At 48.3% G+C, this 15,809-nt stretch overlaps 1 protein-coding gene across 2 annotated transcripts; it reads left to right on the top strand.

Moving 5' to 3' along the window:
* Positions 1-457: 457 nt before the first annotated feature.
* On the top strand, positions 458-14,935 carry SHROOM1 (shroom family member 1). Of its 2 annotated transcripts, none has more exons than XM_064672282.1 (7): positions 458-579; positions 2,610-5,488; positions 5,784-5,854; positions 6,591-7,142; positions 7,525-7,672; positions 8,863-9,135; positions 10,884-14,935. In XM_064672282.1, the coding sequence occupies exons 2-7, from the start codon at positions 2,714-2,716 to the stop codon at positions 11,136-11,138; spliced, it is 4,074 nt and encodes a 1,357-aa protein (XP_064528352.1). In that variant the 5' UTR covers positions 458-579; positions 2,610-2,713; the 3' UTR covers positions 11,139-14,935. The 2 variants fall into 2 exon arrangements, with proteins under 2 accessions (XP_064528352.1, XP_064528353.1); XM_064672283.1 differs by lacking the exon at positions 10,884-14,935 and adding an exon at positions 10,671-10,856.
* Positions 14,936-15,809: the final 874 nt, after the last annotated feature.

Below are 15,809 nucleotides of genomic sequence, written 5' to 3'. Positions count from 1 at the left end.
TTTTCTATCATTATTATGCTGGAAACTTGGAACAAATATTGTTTTGAGATATAAGACATCATTATCTCAGCCCAGAGTCAGCCCAGCCTCGTGCACAGCGTCCTCTGTCCTCTGGGGTTTGTCCTTCCTCAGCCATCAGGGAAGCACTGGACAGGTCCCATTCCCCACAGAGCCCCTGTTTCTCCTCTGTGTGTTCATCTCATCTCTCTGGTTGGTCAGATGGGTAAAGCAAAGAGGGTGTGCTTTATATTTGCAAACTGCTTCACACAGAGGGCTGTGCTCTGTGTGGGTCCCTGGGCAGTACTGGGGTAAATGTAATAACCCAGTGAAGGGAAGTCAAGTTAACACAAGTGTTGATACACTGCCCTTCATCTTCCACTGGGTTTGGTTCTGAGAGACTTTTTAATTTAACATTTTTCTTCTTGCTTTCAGTGGTTTACAATGAAAATATTGCAAGCCTGTCTGGAATGTGCACGTTGTATTCCAGCCTTGCCAGAGCATTTCTGAGGCCCAGAGACAGTCCCTGAGGGAGCTCTGCCACCTCCCAGCTGAGAACAATAACGTTATTGTTTTTGTCAGGTGAGTTGTAAGTGCATTAATGTTTTTCTCTTACATGGGAAAGAGAAGGCAGTTTTCACATAGTTCTTTAAACACATTGAGATGAATGATTCTGCTGCCAAGGTTTAGGAAATATCTTCTCCAAAAGAAATATGACAGATTTTCCCTAAGGTGTGTTTCAGTGTCAGTCAGAGGTCCTTGCCTTGGTCTTCAAAAATACTGAAATTATATTTCCTCTTATTTCTGGTACCACCTGAGTCAAAAATTCTTCACTGTATTGCTAAATTCACTGTAAATCACAATCAGGAGATTGAAATAAGGAGGAAAAGGAGATGTTGGGAATCACTGGAATAGGAAACCAGAAGAGAACTTTCACTGATAGACATAAACCAAACCACAACTGCTATTTCTACACGTTGCTGTGAAAAGTTAGAGCCAAATTCTCATTGTAAATCAGGGTGGCTCCATTAACTTCTGTGGATCTGTGCCAGCACATCCCAGACAAAGACTTGGCTCTATTTATAACACTGTCAGGAACAGAACTGCTTGGAGAGATTCCACTGGGAGAAAAATTTGATTGAAACAAGGCAGATAAGAATGACAGAGGAATCTGCCTTCTGGGTCTGTTGTGGAATGTGGCTCCCATGGGGTTTGATCCCGGGCCCTTCCCAGCCCCTGCAGGTCCTGCTGAGCATTCCCAGCCCGGGGTGGCTGGTGGGACAGACCCCCAGGGCACTGTGTGTGCCCAGGGTGGTGGAACTGTGCACAGTTGGAGTCTGCAGGGAATGGCAGGGCAACCTTCACCTGCTTTTTAAGCTCTGTGGCTTCAGAAAATCCAAGGTGTCCCTTTCACCAGGTACCTAAGGTTTTTATTTCCTTAAAGTCCTTAATGTGCCATGGTGACAAGGATGGGGAATGTCATCATCAGCCATTGATCCTTCATGTTTCCTGTGTGACCCAGTTACTCAGGGACACACAAGGAAATTTCACAGCTGTGGTTTAGATAATCTATAAAGAGGGAGAGAACTTCTCCAGGCATCCTTGAGCTGATTTCTTACTGAAATTTCAAAAAAAAGCCCAGCAGAAATTCCCACTGTGTGGTGTTAGGCTGTTTTCAGTTCCCAGAAACTAGTTAATTTATTTAGTGTGTCTCACCAGTCCAAGTTTCATTTATAGATTAACTTGTGTGTTTTGGCTCCTATCCATCTCTTGCTTTGGCTCAAAATGAATGATACCAGGACTGTCTTTGAAACAAGGCAGGAATGTGAAGTTTTTTGATTAAAGAGCAACATCACCCCTCAAACCTCTCTTTCTGCCAGCTTTGTGAGGCCCTGCCACAGAAATATGATATTGGAAATGGCAGATTAGGGTCTGGTGAGTTCAACCTTTGTGAAGAAATCAGACATGTAATATTCTGGAGGGCTCTGGAAAGAATTCTCCTCAGAAGGCCTGTCACTGGAGCAGCTTGTTTTCAAGACTGTTTGTTTGCTTTATTTAATAACTAATCAGTCTTTAGAGCTGGTTTAAATGAGAATTACTAAACAAAGTCACTTGCCAGCACCCATCTGGTGCCAGGTTCAGTCTTTTCTGAGGGGCTCGTGCTGCCTGTGTGTCAGGGGGGTTGAAGCTGACAGAGGGGGTCACACTGTTGGTGGGAGCATCTGCTGTGTGTCTTCTGCTGGCCCCTTGAGGGGCTGCTTGTGGAGATCCATTTGTGAAGTAACCCTGGGGGCACCTTGCACAGCCACCAGAGGAACTGTCAAGTGCTGCTGATGAACATGGGCTGTCTTCCAGACTCTGCAAAAGTGGGGTATTTGTTGTACATGAACTCTGAGCTGGTGCTTCTTTCTAGTCCATTTGCTATGTTTGCAGGGGGGTTCCTGGCTGCAGCCAGAAATATTTGACTGTCTTAAAAGCTGTGACTTTTCACTGACGTCAGGATGTCTCATCAAGATGCTCTCTCAGCCTCAAGGCACTTTCTTTAAGCCTCTGAGAAAAAGTGCAGTGAGAATCCTCCCACTGAGTTTTTTCATGTTTCTCTTTCTTTTTAGGATCTTCTAGATGTTATTGGAATGTGATACAGAGAAAAATGTTCTTTTCTAACGACTCAGTTGTGGACTTTTAATCAGCCTCGGATTTCTGGGAATGCTACAATATGGCTTCAGTTGGGAATGAGATAGAAAGGTGGACTCACAGGCAAGGTGGCAGAAGTGGGGAGCTGGCAGAGCCTGTGATCTCCCCTGACAATGCTCATCATCTGTCACCAGTGATGTCGATGGGCAGCACAGACCATGCCCTGCACCTGCCTGGGAAGGCAGACTCTGCCTACAGCTCCTTCTCAGGGGGCTCCAACGTGCCAGAGTGTCCCACCCGCCCCTGCTGTGGGGAATGTTGTCCTTTGCCCCCGGAGCAGGCACCGTACATGGACTCGGAGTACGTCAGGGGAATTTATACTCTCAGTGCTGCCCCCTCTGACCTCAGGTCCCTGCAGCCACACAAGGCACCAGCCCCGAGCATCCATCCCAGCTCTCCCAGCCTCCCTGACCGCTGTGGAACTGATCCCACCAGAGAGACTTTAACTCAGGGACCTCCACCTCTGGCAGCACCTCCACCTTCCCCTCCCACACGACTCGACAGCTACAACATCACCAGACACCGGGACAATTCCAGAGGGGGACACAGCTCTGGAGGACACAGTGGGTGTAAGGTGCAGGCAGCTCCTGGAGTGCAGGACAGTCAGCTGGCACACAGGGATGTGCCAGGGAGCCAACACTGGGATGAACTCACAGAGCGAGACATCAGACCTGCCAGGGAAAAGACTCTGGAAAACAAGGGCCTTTCTTCTGATTCTACAAATGAGGCATCTGTATCAAACATTCAGGGGTTAAAGACAGGGGGAAATGGAGAGTGGAGCCCACCCCAACAACCTACAAAGAGAAGCAATCCACACATTTGCAGCAGACCTTCTTCATTCATTTTTCAAGAATATTTAAAGACAGACTCTGTGGCAAATGTGCCCAAAATACTTTCTGCTTATAATTCAGTTCATGGTTATAAAATTCCCACCGAGATGAACTCCAAGTCCTACCACCCAGCACATTCCAACCCCAGCGCTGTTAATGATACACAGGAAGTCAAACAGTGTCCCTGTGGGGTGCAGAATCCAACTGCCAAAGCAACTCTGCCAAGCACTGTGCCAGGACCCAGCCAGAAAAAGGGGCCCTTGCCCCATGCTCAGGACCTGCCCTGTGCAGAGTGGCATCCAGACATGGACCAGGATGTGTTTGAGGACAGCTGTGACTTACAACATATGGAGAATGCTCTCCCAATAAAAAATGCTTCCAGGAAGCTGAGCAGTTGTACAGACAAAAATCAGTGCTATGATTCGGAAGGGAAAACTGGGAGAGGTGTCAGGGAGCCAGTCCTGGATCAGCAAGCCAGAGTGCAGAGGTCACTGGGGTGCTGCAGCTGCGAGGCTGTGGGAGCAGAGCACCCTCAGCACAAGGGGCTGGATCAGAGAAGGAAGCAGTGCTGTGATACCAGCAGCCAAATGGCTTTTTTCAGACCAAAGGAAGATTCCACATCTCACTTAGTATGTGAATCCCAGGAAGGAAAACAGGATAACAACAGCAATCCTGACCTCAGCACGTGCCTGGAACAAGAGGATCCTCCTGTTCAGAAACACCACCCTGGATTTCAAACCCAGCTCTCCAGACAGCTTTGGGAGGACCGTGCTGGTGAACAGATAACCAGGCAGATGACCCCCATGCTTTACTACCTTTCTGGGGGGACACCCAGCAGTGTCCCACAGCCCACCAAGCTCTCCCACAGCCAGGAGGACTCCAGGAGGTCACTGAGGGAAATCCCTTCAGGCTGTGCTGCCTCAGCACAGGGTGTGGAGAAGCCAAGGGAGAGCCCTCAGTGTGCAGGGCCCAGCCAGCACCCCCGGGGCAGTGCTGAGCTCCAGAGCCCGGATCCCACCCTCGGGGACCCTGCCTCATTCACAGAGGAGAGCTTCCAGGATGACTACAGAGAGAAACTTAAAGTGGCTCAGAAAAAGGTTCTTAGAGAAACCTCCTTTAAGAGAAAAGACTTACAGATGAGTTTGCCTGTCAGACTGAGACAGAAACCCTCTAAAAGGCCGTCAATTGAACACCTTCGGTCTTTCTCGTTATCCAGTGCAAACGAGGATCCCAAACCTGTTCTTTGCTCCCCTTCTCATCTAGAATCCCTGGAAAGTTTCAATAAAGATGAAGAAATACAGAAGCCACAAACAGGTCGAGTAGGGGCAAGGAAAAGGGTAACCAAAGAGGAAAAGAAACTGTGCTATTCTGAGCCTGAGAAGCTCGATCAGCTAATGGATAAGGAAGCATCTTGGAGTCAAGTTAAGGATGAAATCACTGAGCAAGATATAGTGGCACCCAGAAGAAGGGCTCTGGAGAATGGAGAAAGGGCACTTTCCAGTTCCAGCATCTCCAGGACAGAGCTGAAACAAATCCAGCAGATTGCACTGATGGAATACGTGGAGCGAAAGATCAGCCAAAGGCCAGGGGGTTCACAGCACCTCCCACTGCATAAGCCCCCCCTGCAGAAGAGGCTGTCACATCCCAAAGGGCCTCCTGGCAAGATTTCCAACCCAAATGGGACCGGGAAGATTGAAAATGATGAGGTTTTCCAGCAAGTTTTCCCCAGAGAAAAATCGCCCGATGTTTTTCCTGCCTCGGCTCTCGCGGCCCCGCCGGGTGTGAGCGGCAGGGCTGACCCCGGCGGGGCTGACCCCGGCCGGGCTGACCCCGGCGGGGCTGACCCCAACAGAGCACACGGGACCTGCACCAGCACCTGTCCTGCAGCTGAAAGGCTCCCACAGGCAGGTGATCCTGCATCAGGGAGAGCTCCTGACAGATCAAAATCTGCTCCTCCTTCCCCTCGGGTAAGACAGAGATCCAGCACCTAAAGGGACCCTATGGGAAAGTCAGAGAGGGACTTTATGCTTTTTACAAGGACGTGGAGTGGCAGGAATAGAGGGAGAAAGGCTTCAAACTGACAGAGGGCAGAGTTAAATTAGAGGCTGGGAATAAAATCTTCCCTGTGAGGGTGGTGAGGCCCTGGCACAGATTGTCCAGGAGGCTGTGGATGCCCCGTCCCTGGAAGTGTGCACGTGAGTAAGTTAAAGAGCTGCCTCTCCTGCAGTGCCCGTTGTCCCAGTGTGCTGTTTTCCCTTCCAGGACATGTGCAGATGTGCCAGTGGTGCAGCAGCACCGTCCCAGAGCTGTGAGGGCTGTGCCAGCTCCCCCAGGTAAGGCTGTGAAGTGTGACAGCCATGGCTGGCTGCTCCTGTCCTTCTCTCTCGGGATCCTTCCTTGTCCATATGGAAGTATTGCCCACTTGGGACAGTCTTTAAAACCACTTCCACCGTGTGAAGCACAAGCTGGGAGTGCCGGGTGCCCCTGAGCCGCTGTCCCTGCACAGTCAGATCTCTGGGATCACAGCTCCCTCACCCGAGCTCCAGAGAAAACAGCATCTCCAACAGCTCGGGTGTGCCCAGGCCTGGAAAGAGTGTGTGATCAGCGTGGTGTGACAGGGGCTTTGGGTGTGCTTTTTGAAAGGAAAAAAAATACTGTGCCGTTTACACCTCACTAACTGAGAAGTTTGCATTTTAACTCTCCATATTTGCTTTGCTGGTCTGAGGAGCATCAGAGGAGAAAAACATCTGAACTCTGTCTCAGCAAGGCAGTGATGCTGATTCTTGTGTAGTAAAAGAATTTCCACTGTTTCAGTCATTCAAAAATATCCCAATGGTTTCTGGAGGCTTGATTATGTTAGGAAAAAAATTGTATTTTTAGCAATATTTTGAAGTTTTTCTTAAATTTCCCAGTTTAGCAGTAAATTTCCAGTTCCTTGCATGCTGACTAGGAAGTTCTAGATGGAACTGTAACATCAGAAACATTTGATCATAGTTCATAAACAGTCTGCAAAAGTATCTATTGAAGAGGGAATGTCTCACATAAAAGGCACTGTGTTCTTTCTTATAGTTTCCATGATCCTGAGAAAGATGGATCCAAGAATCATGGACATAATGGCATAACTGGACATGCATGTTTTCAGGATACTAAGGAGCTGGTTCCTGAAACCTCTGTTCCTATCCCAAGAAGGGGAAGCAGGGAAGGTGCTGGAGTGGAGGAGGAATGCAGAACTCAGTGTCCGAGTGGGAATGCTGCACTAGAGCATCCAGGGCAGCATCCTGCAGCTCCTGCAGAGCAGGGAATGTGCCCCCCCCCAGCACTGGCTCAGCCTCTCCAAGGAGACAGAAGTGCAGCCACAGGTTCAGCTGCACAGGAGGATGTTCCCCTGGAGACAGGGACACGCCTGCCCAGGAGGAGGCTGCAGCCTCCGCACCACCAGCGGGACCAGGAACTTGCTCTGGAGATCGTGGCCAAAGACAGGTCTCTGGTGGACATTCTCATGCCTCATCCTGACAGAAAAACTGCTTTGGACCTGATGGAGGGTTTGTTTCCTGTTAACATTTCCATGCTGGATAAATCACACAGGAGAAAGGGCAATGTGCAGCATGTGCAGGAGAATGAGTAAGTAGACAAAACCAATTATCTAGTATTTTTCTGTTTTAGCATATGAATATCATGTATATACCAGTAGCAAGATGAAATTTAGCATATTGTTTTATTTTTGTTTCGTTAACAAAATATTTTAGCTTTCTGATCTACATACCAAGAAATACCTGAGGCTATGGATATATGATGGAAGAAAAGGGTTTCAATGATGCCTTGCTGAAGGGCCTATGACAGACCTAGGCTGCAAATCTTTTGCTCTGTATTTTTTAAAAAATTAGAAAAATTCCTACTGTGAGAAGAGAGTGATTCTGAAGTCAAGACGGATAAAACCATGAACACAAGGTTTGAGAAAAAAGCATTGTTTGCTACAGGTGTTTATTTTCTGTTCCAATGGCAGGAAAAGCCATGGAGATGGCCCAAAAGAATGTCCTGAATCTGAACATGAAGCCGAGCGAAGGAGCAAAGAATCTACCTCTGAGGGACACCACGTCCTGACCAGGAGCAGGGACAGCACAAACGACCCAGATGACATCACATCTAAGAAAGTATGTAGATTACATCAGAGGAACCATCAGGACAAAGTTATTGTTATTAATGTCATTATTATTATTTTTATTATGGATATTTTTATGCCAATAATGTTTCACAGGTAACTTTGAGTCAATTTTTGCCAGAAAGTGAAGTCCTGGCAAATTGGCTTATTGGTCATGAATGGTGGTATTTAAATCCTGCCTGGTTTGATTCAGATCTCTCATCCCACATCCTTGTCTCCATCAGGTCACTGGGGATGGATGTGCCTGGAACAAGCACACAGAGCTGGTTAAAGATTTCCTTGCATGGCCAGCTCCTGACTCCCCGTTTAACACTCAAATCTAGTCTCAAGATCTGCAAAGTTAATTACAACTCGCAGCCTAAATAAGAAATATTTTTTACTCTAAGAACTGGCAGCAGTTCCTGCACATTCCAGTGTCCAATTAATTCCATACTGCAGGAATGGGGTAGGTTGGACACAGCTGAGCTGTGACAGACATACAGAGCTCGGAAGGGCAATGGTGCAGCTTTGCAGAGTCAGAGGGGCTTTTTCCCCTGTAGAAACCTGGCCATGCTCCTTCTCAGGTAATGACAGCCTGCCTTCCTGGAGCTCCTCCTGCTGTGCACGTGGTGATGTCCTTCATTACCCCGGCTGACTGTTGCTGCTGTCCATGGTGGTGTTGTCCAGCTTCCAAAGAACTGCTGGTGGTCTTCTCCCACTCCAGTCTCCAGGCCTTGTTCCATATCAACATTTCCCTATCAAACAGTCTCCTCTCCTTGCTTTGCTGCCCAGGCACTGGGACCTGCTTGAATCACCCATGGAACTGACTTTTTCTGTGCATGTAACAAATGAAATTCCAGTCAGTTCTTCCTGAGTGTGGTACAGAGCTGTGGCTGCATGCCCTAGATGTCTTAGAGCACAACTCTGTGTAACGCTGTAATCTTTATTGCAGTTCCCTTCTGACAGATTGAAGCTGAGCTAGGGATTATATTGCCCATTAAGGTGATTTGCTTTTCAGAGTTTGAGAATTAAGTATGGCTTAGAAATACTGTATTTTTTTCCCTTTTTCTTTCCTGGAGCTTAAAATTCTTTTAGAAATCAAAAATTTGACAAAGACGATGGGAAGCAGATCCATTCTCCAGAACTGATGTGGATTCTCTTGGGCAGTAACAGCTTTCTGGGATGGTGTTTTTCCCTTTGCAGCTGGAGCTCATGGCCAGCCTGCGGGCCAGGCTGCAGAGCCTGTGGGAGGAGCGGGAGCTGGTCCTGCAGGAATCCCGGGAATGCGCGGAGCGGGGCCAGGGGCTGCAGGACACGGTGAGGGACCTGTGCAAGCCCAACGAGTTCGAGCGCTACCTGATGTTCATCGGGGACCTGGAGAAGGTCGTGAGCCTCCTGCTGTGCCTGTCCAGCCGCCTGGCCCGCGTCCAGAACGCCATGAGCAGGATGGACGGCAGCACGGACACCGAGGAGAGGGTGAGTGGGGACCAGCAGCTGGTTGGGTTGGGGGGTTCCCTTCTCTCCAGGGAAGGTGAGTGGGGACCAGCAGGTGTCTGAGGTGGTTGGTTCCCTTCTCTCCAGGGCAGGCTGTGCTCACCTCATCTGTCTGACAGTTCCCTGAGCTCATGCTGAACTGTCCCACCCAGCCTGTCCCAGGCAGTGTCTGTGCCATGGCAGGGCTGTGTCCCCACTGAGTGCAGCAGGTCTGGTGCCAGGCTCAGTGCTGGAGCACAGGAGTGCCCAGTGAGCTCTGCAGAGGGGATGGGGGGCAACAGCAGAACCCTGTGAGGGTCCGGGCCACAGAGGTGGCCTCTGGACCCTCGGGTTGCTCCCTGAGGAGTAGCCCCAAACCTGGGCTTCACAGGGCTTTTTGTGGGTTTGTTTTTCTCCACTGGTAATTTCACTGCAGTAATTACTGCCTTTGAAAACATACTTCACTAAATGGGCTTGTTCTGGAGAGCAGGATGTGTTCATAACTTGAGATAAAATACCCTGTAGTTTAACTCATCTTTGCTGGAAAATGAGGAATTGTCTCATGTCACCAGGAAATCTTTTCAAATCTGAAAAGTCTCCTTTTTGCTAGAGAAGACAAGCCGAATTTATCCCAGGAGTGATGCTTCCCTGCTGTCCTTATTGCTTTTACACATGTTTTTATTAACACCATACCTGCTGTTATCTCTCATTTGGAAATTGGAAAAGCACAGTTACAAAAACTGGGATTCTCTGGAGCTATGCTGCTGCTGACCTGTAGCTCTGGAGGTTTATCATAGTTCACCAGCAGAACTGCACTAAAAAGGTCCTTCCATGCAGTGTGACGTGGAGAGTAGGATTTACCACCTCCAAAATTTCAGTTGTGTTAATATGAATAATTTTGAGCAGTATTTCATCCAGACTTTGGCTTTGTGGTTGGCAGGGAGGGTGTTGTTTCTCTAGTGTTATATTTATACTCTTCATAGGAAATACATTTAAATCATTTATTCAAACATATGAATAACATGCCCCATAAAGACTCGATTATGTGCCATCATTTTCACAGCCATCTCCTGCTCACTGCATTTGCCCTGGTGGCAGCACAAGCAGCAGTCTCAATCTTTGACTCTGTTTTTAGGGTGTCGATAGTAATGATTGATCTGTGCTGGATTTATGGACACTGTCCTGAAATGGGACATTTTCCAGCAGTGTTATTCCTGTGACAATCATTGCAGCTGAAAGAGACTTTGCTAAATGTGAAAGGTATAAAAATCCTGTAGAACAAGCAAGGCCTGACTCTTGTGGGTTGTTAACAAGCCTTTGATGAACAGTTACTCTCTACATCACAGTTATTTTATTGCACATACCTTTTAATAGAAGTCACTCTATCTTTTCAATATGTCATTGGCACTCTGGCCACATGCAATGCACAAAATACAAAGACGTGTGCCTTAAAGAGCTTCTAATTGAATGAAGATGGCTACAGGATGCTTTAAAATGCCCAGAATGTTAAGTATATTGATTTTTTTTCCTGAGGGCAGCATGGAAGAAGTGAGCCTTGCTGGGGTTTACCATGTCTTTACCTTACAAGCCACAAGAATGAGTAATTCAATCGAGAAAAAACTCAAGTGGAACACAAAGCCCACAAGAGGAAGTAATTAAATTAAATCAACTGTGGCTTCCAAATGAAGAACTAGAGCCTGCCAGGAATGCTGAGTTCTCACAGGGTGCTGCTCTGTTCTCTCACTCTGCAGCACTCGCTGAGCCAGCGGCACAAGCTCCTGTCTCGGCAGCGGGAGGATGCAAAGGACCTGAAGGAGAACCTGGATCGCAGGGAACGGGTGGTCTCTGGAATCCTGGCCAAGTACCTGACAGAGCAGCAGCTCCAGGACTATCGACACTTTGTTCAAGCCAAGACCTCCTTGCTGATCGAACAGAAGGACCTCGAAGAGCAGATTAAGTTTTTCGAAGAACAATTAGAAACTCTTGAGCAAAGTCTCTCCCTCTAACGCCCACCCCAGACCCTGGTGTTGGTGACCCTCCCCTGGGAACCCACAGGTGCCCATGGCTCAGGGCTCACGGGGTGAGTTCTTCCAACCCTGCTGGTGCCACAGCACTGGCAGGTGCTCAGATGCTCTGGGGATGCTCCAGGCACACCCTGGATGTGTATCCCACTTGGACAGGCCAGCTGACAGTGTCTCACAGTGTGCAGCAAACCGCCTTGGGGACATGACTGATAGGATGTGTTGCTCCTATTAACTTGGTGTGTATTTACCCTTCTTGTTGTCTGTCCACCTATTCCCAGATTGACACAATCTCAATAAAAGAACCATACAAATATTTGCCTCCTGTGGGTGGGTTGAATGTTTGAAATGAAAAACGATGTGGGTGCTCAGATTTGAGTGGGGGATTGCACAGAGCCCTAGGAAATGTTATGGACCATGTCGGTGAAACTCCTGCACTCACTTCTGCTGTTCAGGTGTGTGACACAGTAAAAATGCACTGCAATGCAAGAAAATAATTACTTCCTTTCTTGGTAGTTGCCATCCCTGAGTCTTTCCCGGCTCTGTGCAATCCCAGTGGGCTGTTCAGAGGAGGTCAGAAGAAGGGTGGTCCTCACTGACATCAAAGAGCCGCTCTGTGAGGGGGCCAGCTCACATGAACGGCTTTGGGAATCATAAACTCTGAGCTTATTCCTGCACAGTCATTTGCAAAGACCTTGCTGTGCTTTTGAAGTGCTTGTTTTTCAAGCAGCACCTTCAGGAGGTTGTTTTTGGGTAGTTTTCAGTTGTCAGCATGCACAGGAAGCCTGGATGAGGGGGAAGAGCTCTGCTGCAGCGTGGGGCAGGTGGGAGCCCTGGGGGAGGTTATTTGGTTTCAGAGAGACTTTTTATAAATCCCTTGGCAAACATTTAAACAAATGCTGTGCGTTGAGTCAGACCAGTGACGCTGCTGTATTTGAAATCTGAGTGTGCTTTGCTTGTTTGTAAGTATTCAGAGAGAACAATATTCCATCTGAGCTACGTACCTAGACCATGAATAAGGCAGCACTAATTGAACTCAGGTTTCTTCCAGAGCCAGAATAGATGTTCGTTGTCCCAGGATGTTGGGCTTTACCAAGAAATGTTTTACTAGTGGTGTGTGTCCTGACCACAGTAAGTATCATCACCACTGACAGAAGCTGGTCCTGAGGCATCTTATCCTTTGGAATTGCATTTCACTGGGCACAAGAACTCCAGGAGCACAGAGACCAAGCTGCCATGTGTGCTGTGGTGATTGCCTTAATACCTGGGGGAAAATGGCCAGACACTTTAGATCTTGTGAGTAGATCTGCTCAGTGGTTCTCAGAAGGCCCTAAAGACAGGCTTTTAATACGTAAATCTGAAAGCTGCCTTTTGAAAATGGTCTTTAAAATAACAGAAATGATGCTGACAGAGTCAGTGGAGAATTTTAAAAAATATGAGCAATGTTAAATGAGCTGTTTGCATGGTTTGAGAAGCCTGACTCAAAGGTGCAGTTTATTCTTATCATTCCTAGTTGAGGGAAAAACATCTGATTGGAAATAAATGTTGAGTAATTGAAGCTAGAGCTTGCCTTTAAGGGGAAGAATAGACTTACCCTGTTTAGCTTCTCATCTCTTTTTGGGGGTTGGTGTCATGGGAGAGTGACTGCTGCTCCTTCCACACCAGCATTCACAGGTATGCTTCAAAGAGCAATGTTAAAAATAACTTGTACTCTGCTTTCAAACAGTTCACATCTCTTTACTCCCTGTTACTCTGTTAGAACTGTGAATTCCAGACAAAGTGGAAAATGGACACAGTGATGGCACCAGAACCTCTTTGCTGGCAAGCAGAGACCCCCTTTGTGAAGCAGGGGCAGATCTGGGTTGTCAGGTGGGTTCCACTTTGATCCTGATGGTTTGTTATTGCTTTATGGTGATGGTGATAGTTCACTCTGGGCTGCAGCCCTGTGCAGCATTCCTGGCACACTAACATACTCAGACTGTGGTTTTAGAAGCCCACATCTGATGTGCAAATAGTGATTTCCCTACTCCCAGATGAATGGTGAGGAGCAGCCCTGGGCACCTCTGGGACTGGTGAAACACTCTTTGGTTGCTCAATACTGCAGTCATTACCTGCAGGATAAAGAGCCAGCCTGTTCCTAAGGATGGGCTGCATGTCCCTTCAGCAGCATGGAGACATGTGCTGGCCACAAACCCCCTCTGGGGAGGCCAGTGCACTTCTCTTGGCTGCTGGGAGACAGGACCACGTCAGGCAGGTGGTGTCCACATCCCCTGGCTGATCTTCTTGTCTTCACATCAGTTTACATTATTCACTTAAAATTTCTTCTCCATGTAGAACTTACAAACTGAACTTGTTTGTGGGGCTGGCAGGACTGTCCCAGTGATGGAGATGTTGAATGGTCCTGTGGCTCAGCCAGTTTTACACAGGGTAAGAGTGCCTGCTTTTGAATCCTACTGCCTTTTGCTGAAGGTTTGGTATTTAGAGCACTGATTATATCCCATACCAATAACCATTGTTTGTGGCAGCCTTTTTCCCAACTTCAAGCCATGTGGTTTAGAAGCCAAGATGGCCAGAAATGCAGAGCATCTTTGAGTTACAACACTGTGATCTCACACTGCTCCAGACAGGTTTTTCTGACCCTTTACCATCAGAAGACAAATGTAAGACCTGAACTGTAAGTAGCAGTAACTGGTGGTCTTCCTGGGGAAGCAAGTCTTGCAAATGTAAGGATTTTGGAAATGAAACCCTGTGCAGTGCTTGTACATTGTTACTGTTCATACTCCTCCTCTCCAGCCTCCCCTTGGTGACCTGTGCAGTGACACCGAGTTACCTCTGCCCAGGGCCCTGGGCAGCTCTTGGCTTCCAGGGGCTTCTGGGCCATGGCAACTGCCCTGTGCTGAGACCTGCTGAGCTACTTTGTGAGCAAAGCCAGGTGTGTGTGAGCTGGGGAATGTGAGGAATGGAGGAGCTGCCTGGCCCCTGGCCCTCTGGGAGAGCAGGCAGGGAATCCCCGCTGCTGCCCAGCCCTGCAGGGTCCTGTTGCAGCCTGAGAGCTGATACTTGAACATGCCAGGTAGGAGGTACCGTGACCCAGCACTGGAGCACTGCTACCTGAGCCCTGGGTGAGCTGAGGGGTGAACTGATGACAGCTGCACCCAGGGAAGAGCCAAAGAGGAGTGCTGAGGAGAAGGAAGAGGTGGCACAGGCAAAATGCAGGAGCCCGGATCTCCCCGTGGTGGGGAAGGCTGGTGGGATTCCAGGAGATCTCTGCAGCTCCTTTGGCCACCCACACATGGGCACAGTGGGGGTAGAACAGCAGCAGCTTCTGTTCTGCTGAGCAGATAAGCTGGGCCTGGTTTGGGATCAGGAGATGACTTGCATGGCCTGAGGCAGAGCAGGAGCCGTGGCACCGGTGTGGGGTGGAGGAGCGGTCAGTGGAAGCAGAGCACATCCTGCCCATCTGTCTTGGCAGCAATTGAAAAGATTTTAGGCATTTTAGAATTTCATTTAACGCCCACTCCAATGTGTGAGAGTCACTGCTGGATCAGGAGCCACTGTTTCAGCCTCTTGGGCACTAAATTGAAGGATCTTAATTATTTTGTTTTAAGCCCCAGTCTCATTTTTCTTCACTGGCGTGTTATGCTGAGGAACTTCTGCATGTAGAACTAATTAAGGAATGGAGGGCTGCAGGAGTTAATGCAAATGTACTCTGCAAAAGATCTGTTTGGTGCTTGTGAGAGCTGCATTTAATAAGTAAAAAGATGTTCTCTCTGCTTTGGGAATTCATGGCAACCATCTGAATAATTTTTAAAAATAAACTCAGAGCAGAATTGCAAAACTAATCTGTGCCTGAAGGGAGCCCACGTAGACATTAAAGAATAATCAGCCTGTAGGAATCATTTTGTGACCTCTGGGGTTCACAAAAGGCTCTCAAGAAGCAGCACATGAATTTCACTGCTAAACAAAGAGAGGCATTAAAGGTTATCAGAGAGATTCTAAAATACCACATGAGCCTTGAAGCTGAGTCATCTCAGAGATAAATCCACAGAGAGAGAATATGGGCTGCACAAATAGTCTTGATTTAGAGAATAAGAGACACTTCTAAAAATGTGCATGAAGAGCCAGAGGTCTTTCTAATGGGCTCAGCACATGGTGGAAGAGCAAGAACATCCCAAACTACCTCAAATGGGAACACTTGTGAAACAGTTCCTCCCAAAATCCCTGTGACAGCTCCAGTGCGACGGCTGGTGCCTGCAGGACCCTTGTCTGGGGTGCAGCTGCTCCCTCCTGAGCACAAGGTGAGTGTCCTGCAGGGCCACAGGGGCTGCTGGGGAGGCACGAGCTGCTCCAGCCGGGGCTGACCCTGCCCAGAGTGGAGCTGTCCTGCTTTGCTGCCAAGGGGGAAACTCCTGTGGGAGAGGGATGGAAGAAAGTACAACAGAAACCCCACAGTGAGAAGGTGTGCCTGTTCCACTGCAGTTTGTCACTGTGTGTGTGGGTGAGTCTGATGCTGTGACCATCTGCTCCATGCAGGAGGCACTGGGTGAGGACAACCAGGGCCGGGCCTGGCAGCCCAGTACAACCTCATGTCAAAGGCTTGTGCATTTTGGGACTTGTGTTCCACTCTGTGGAAATGAAGGTTATTTGGGTTGTGTC

Source organism: Pseudopipra pipra, chromosome 15 (assembly GCF_036250125.1).
Source record: "Pseudopipra pipra isolate bDixPip1 chromosome 15, bDixPip1.hap1, whole genome shotgun sequence".
Lineage (NCBI taxonomy): Eukaryota > Metazoa > Chordata > Aves > Passeriformes > Pipridae > Pseudopipra > Pseudopipra pipra.
This window is presented reverse-complemented; position numbering and strand designations above follow the sequence as displayed.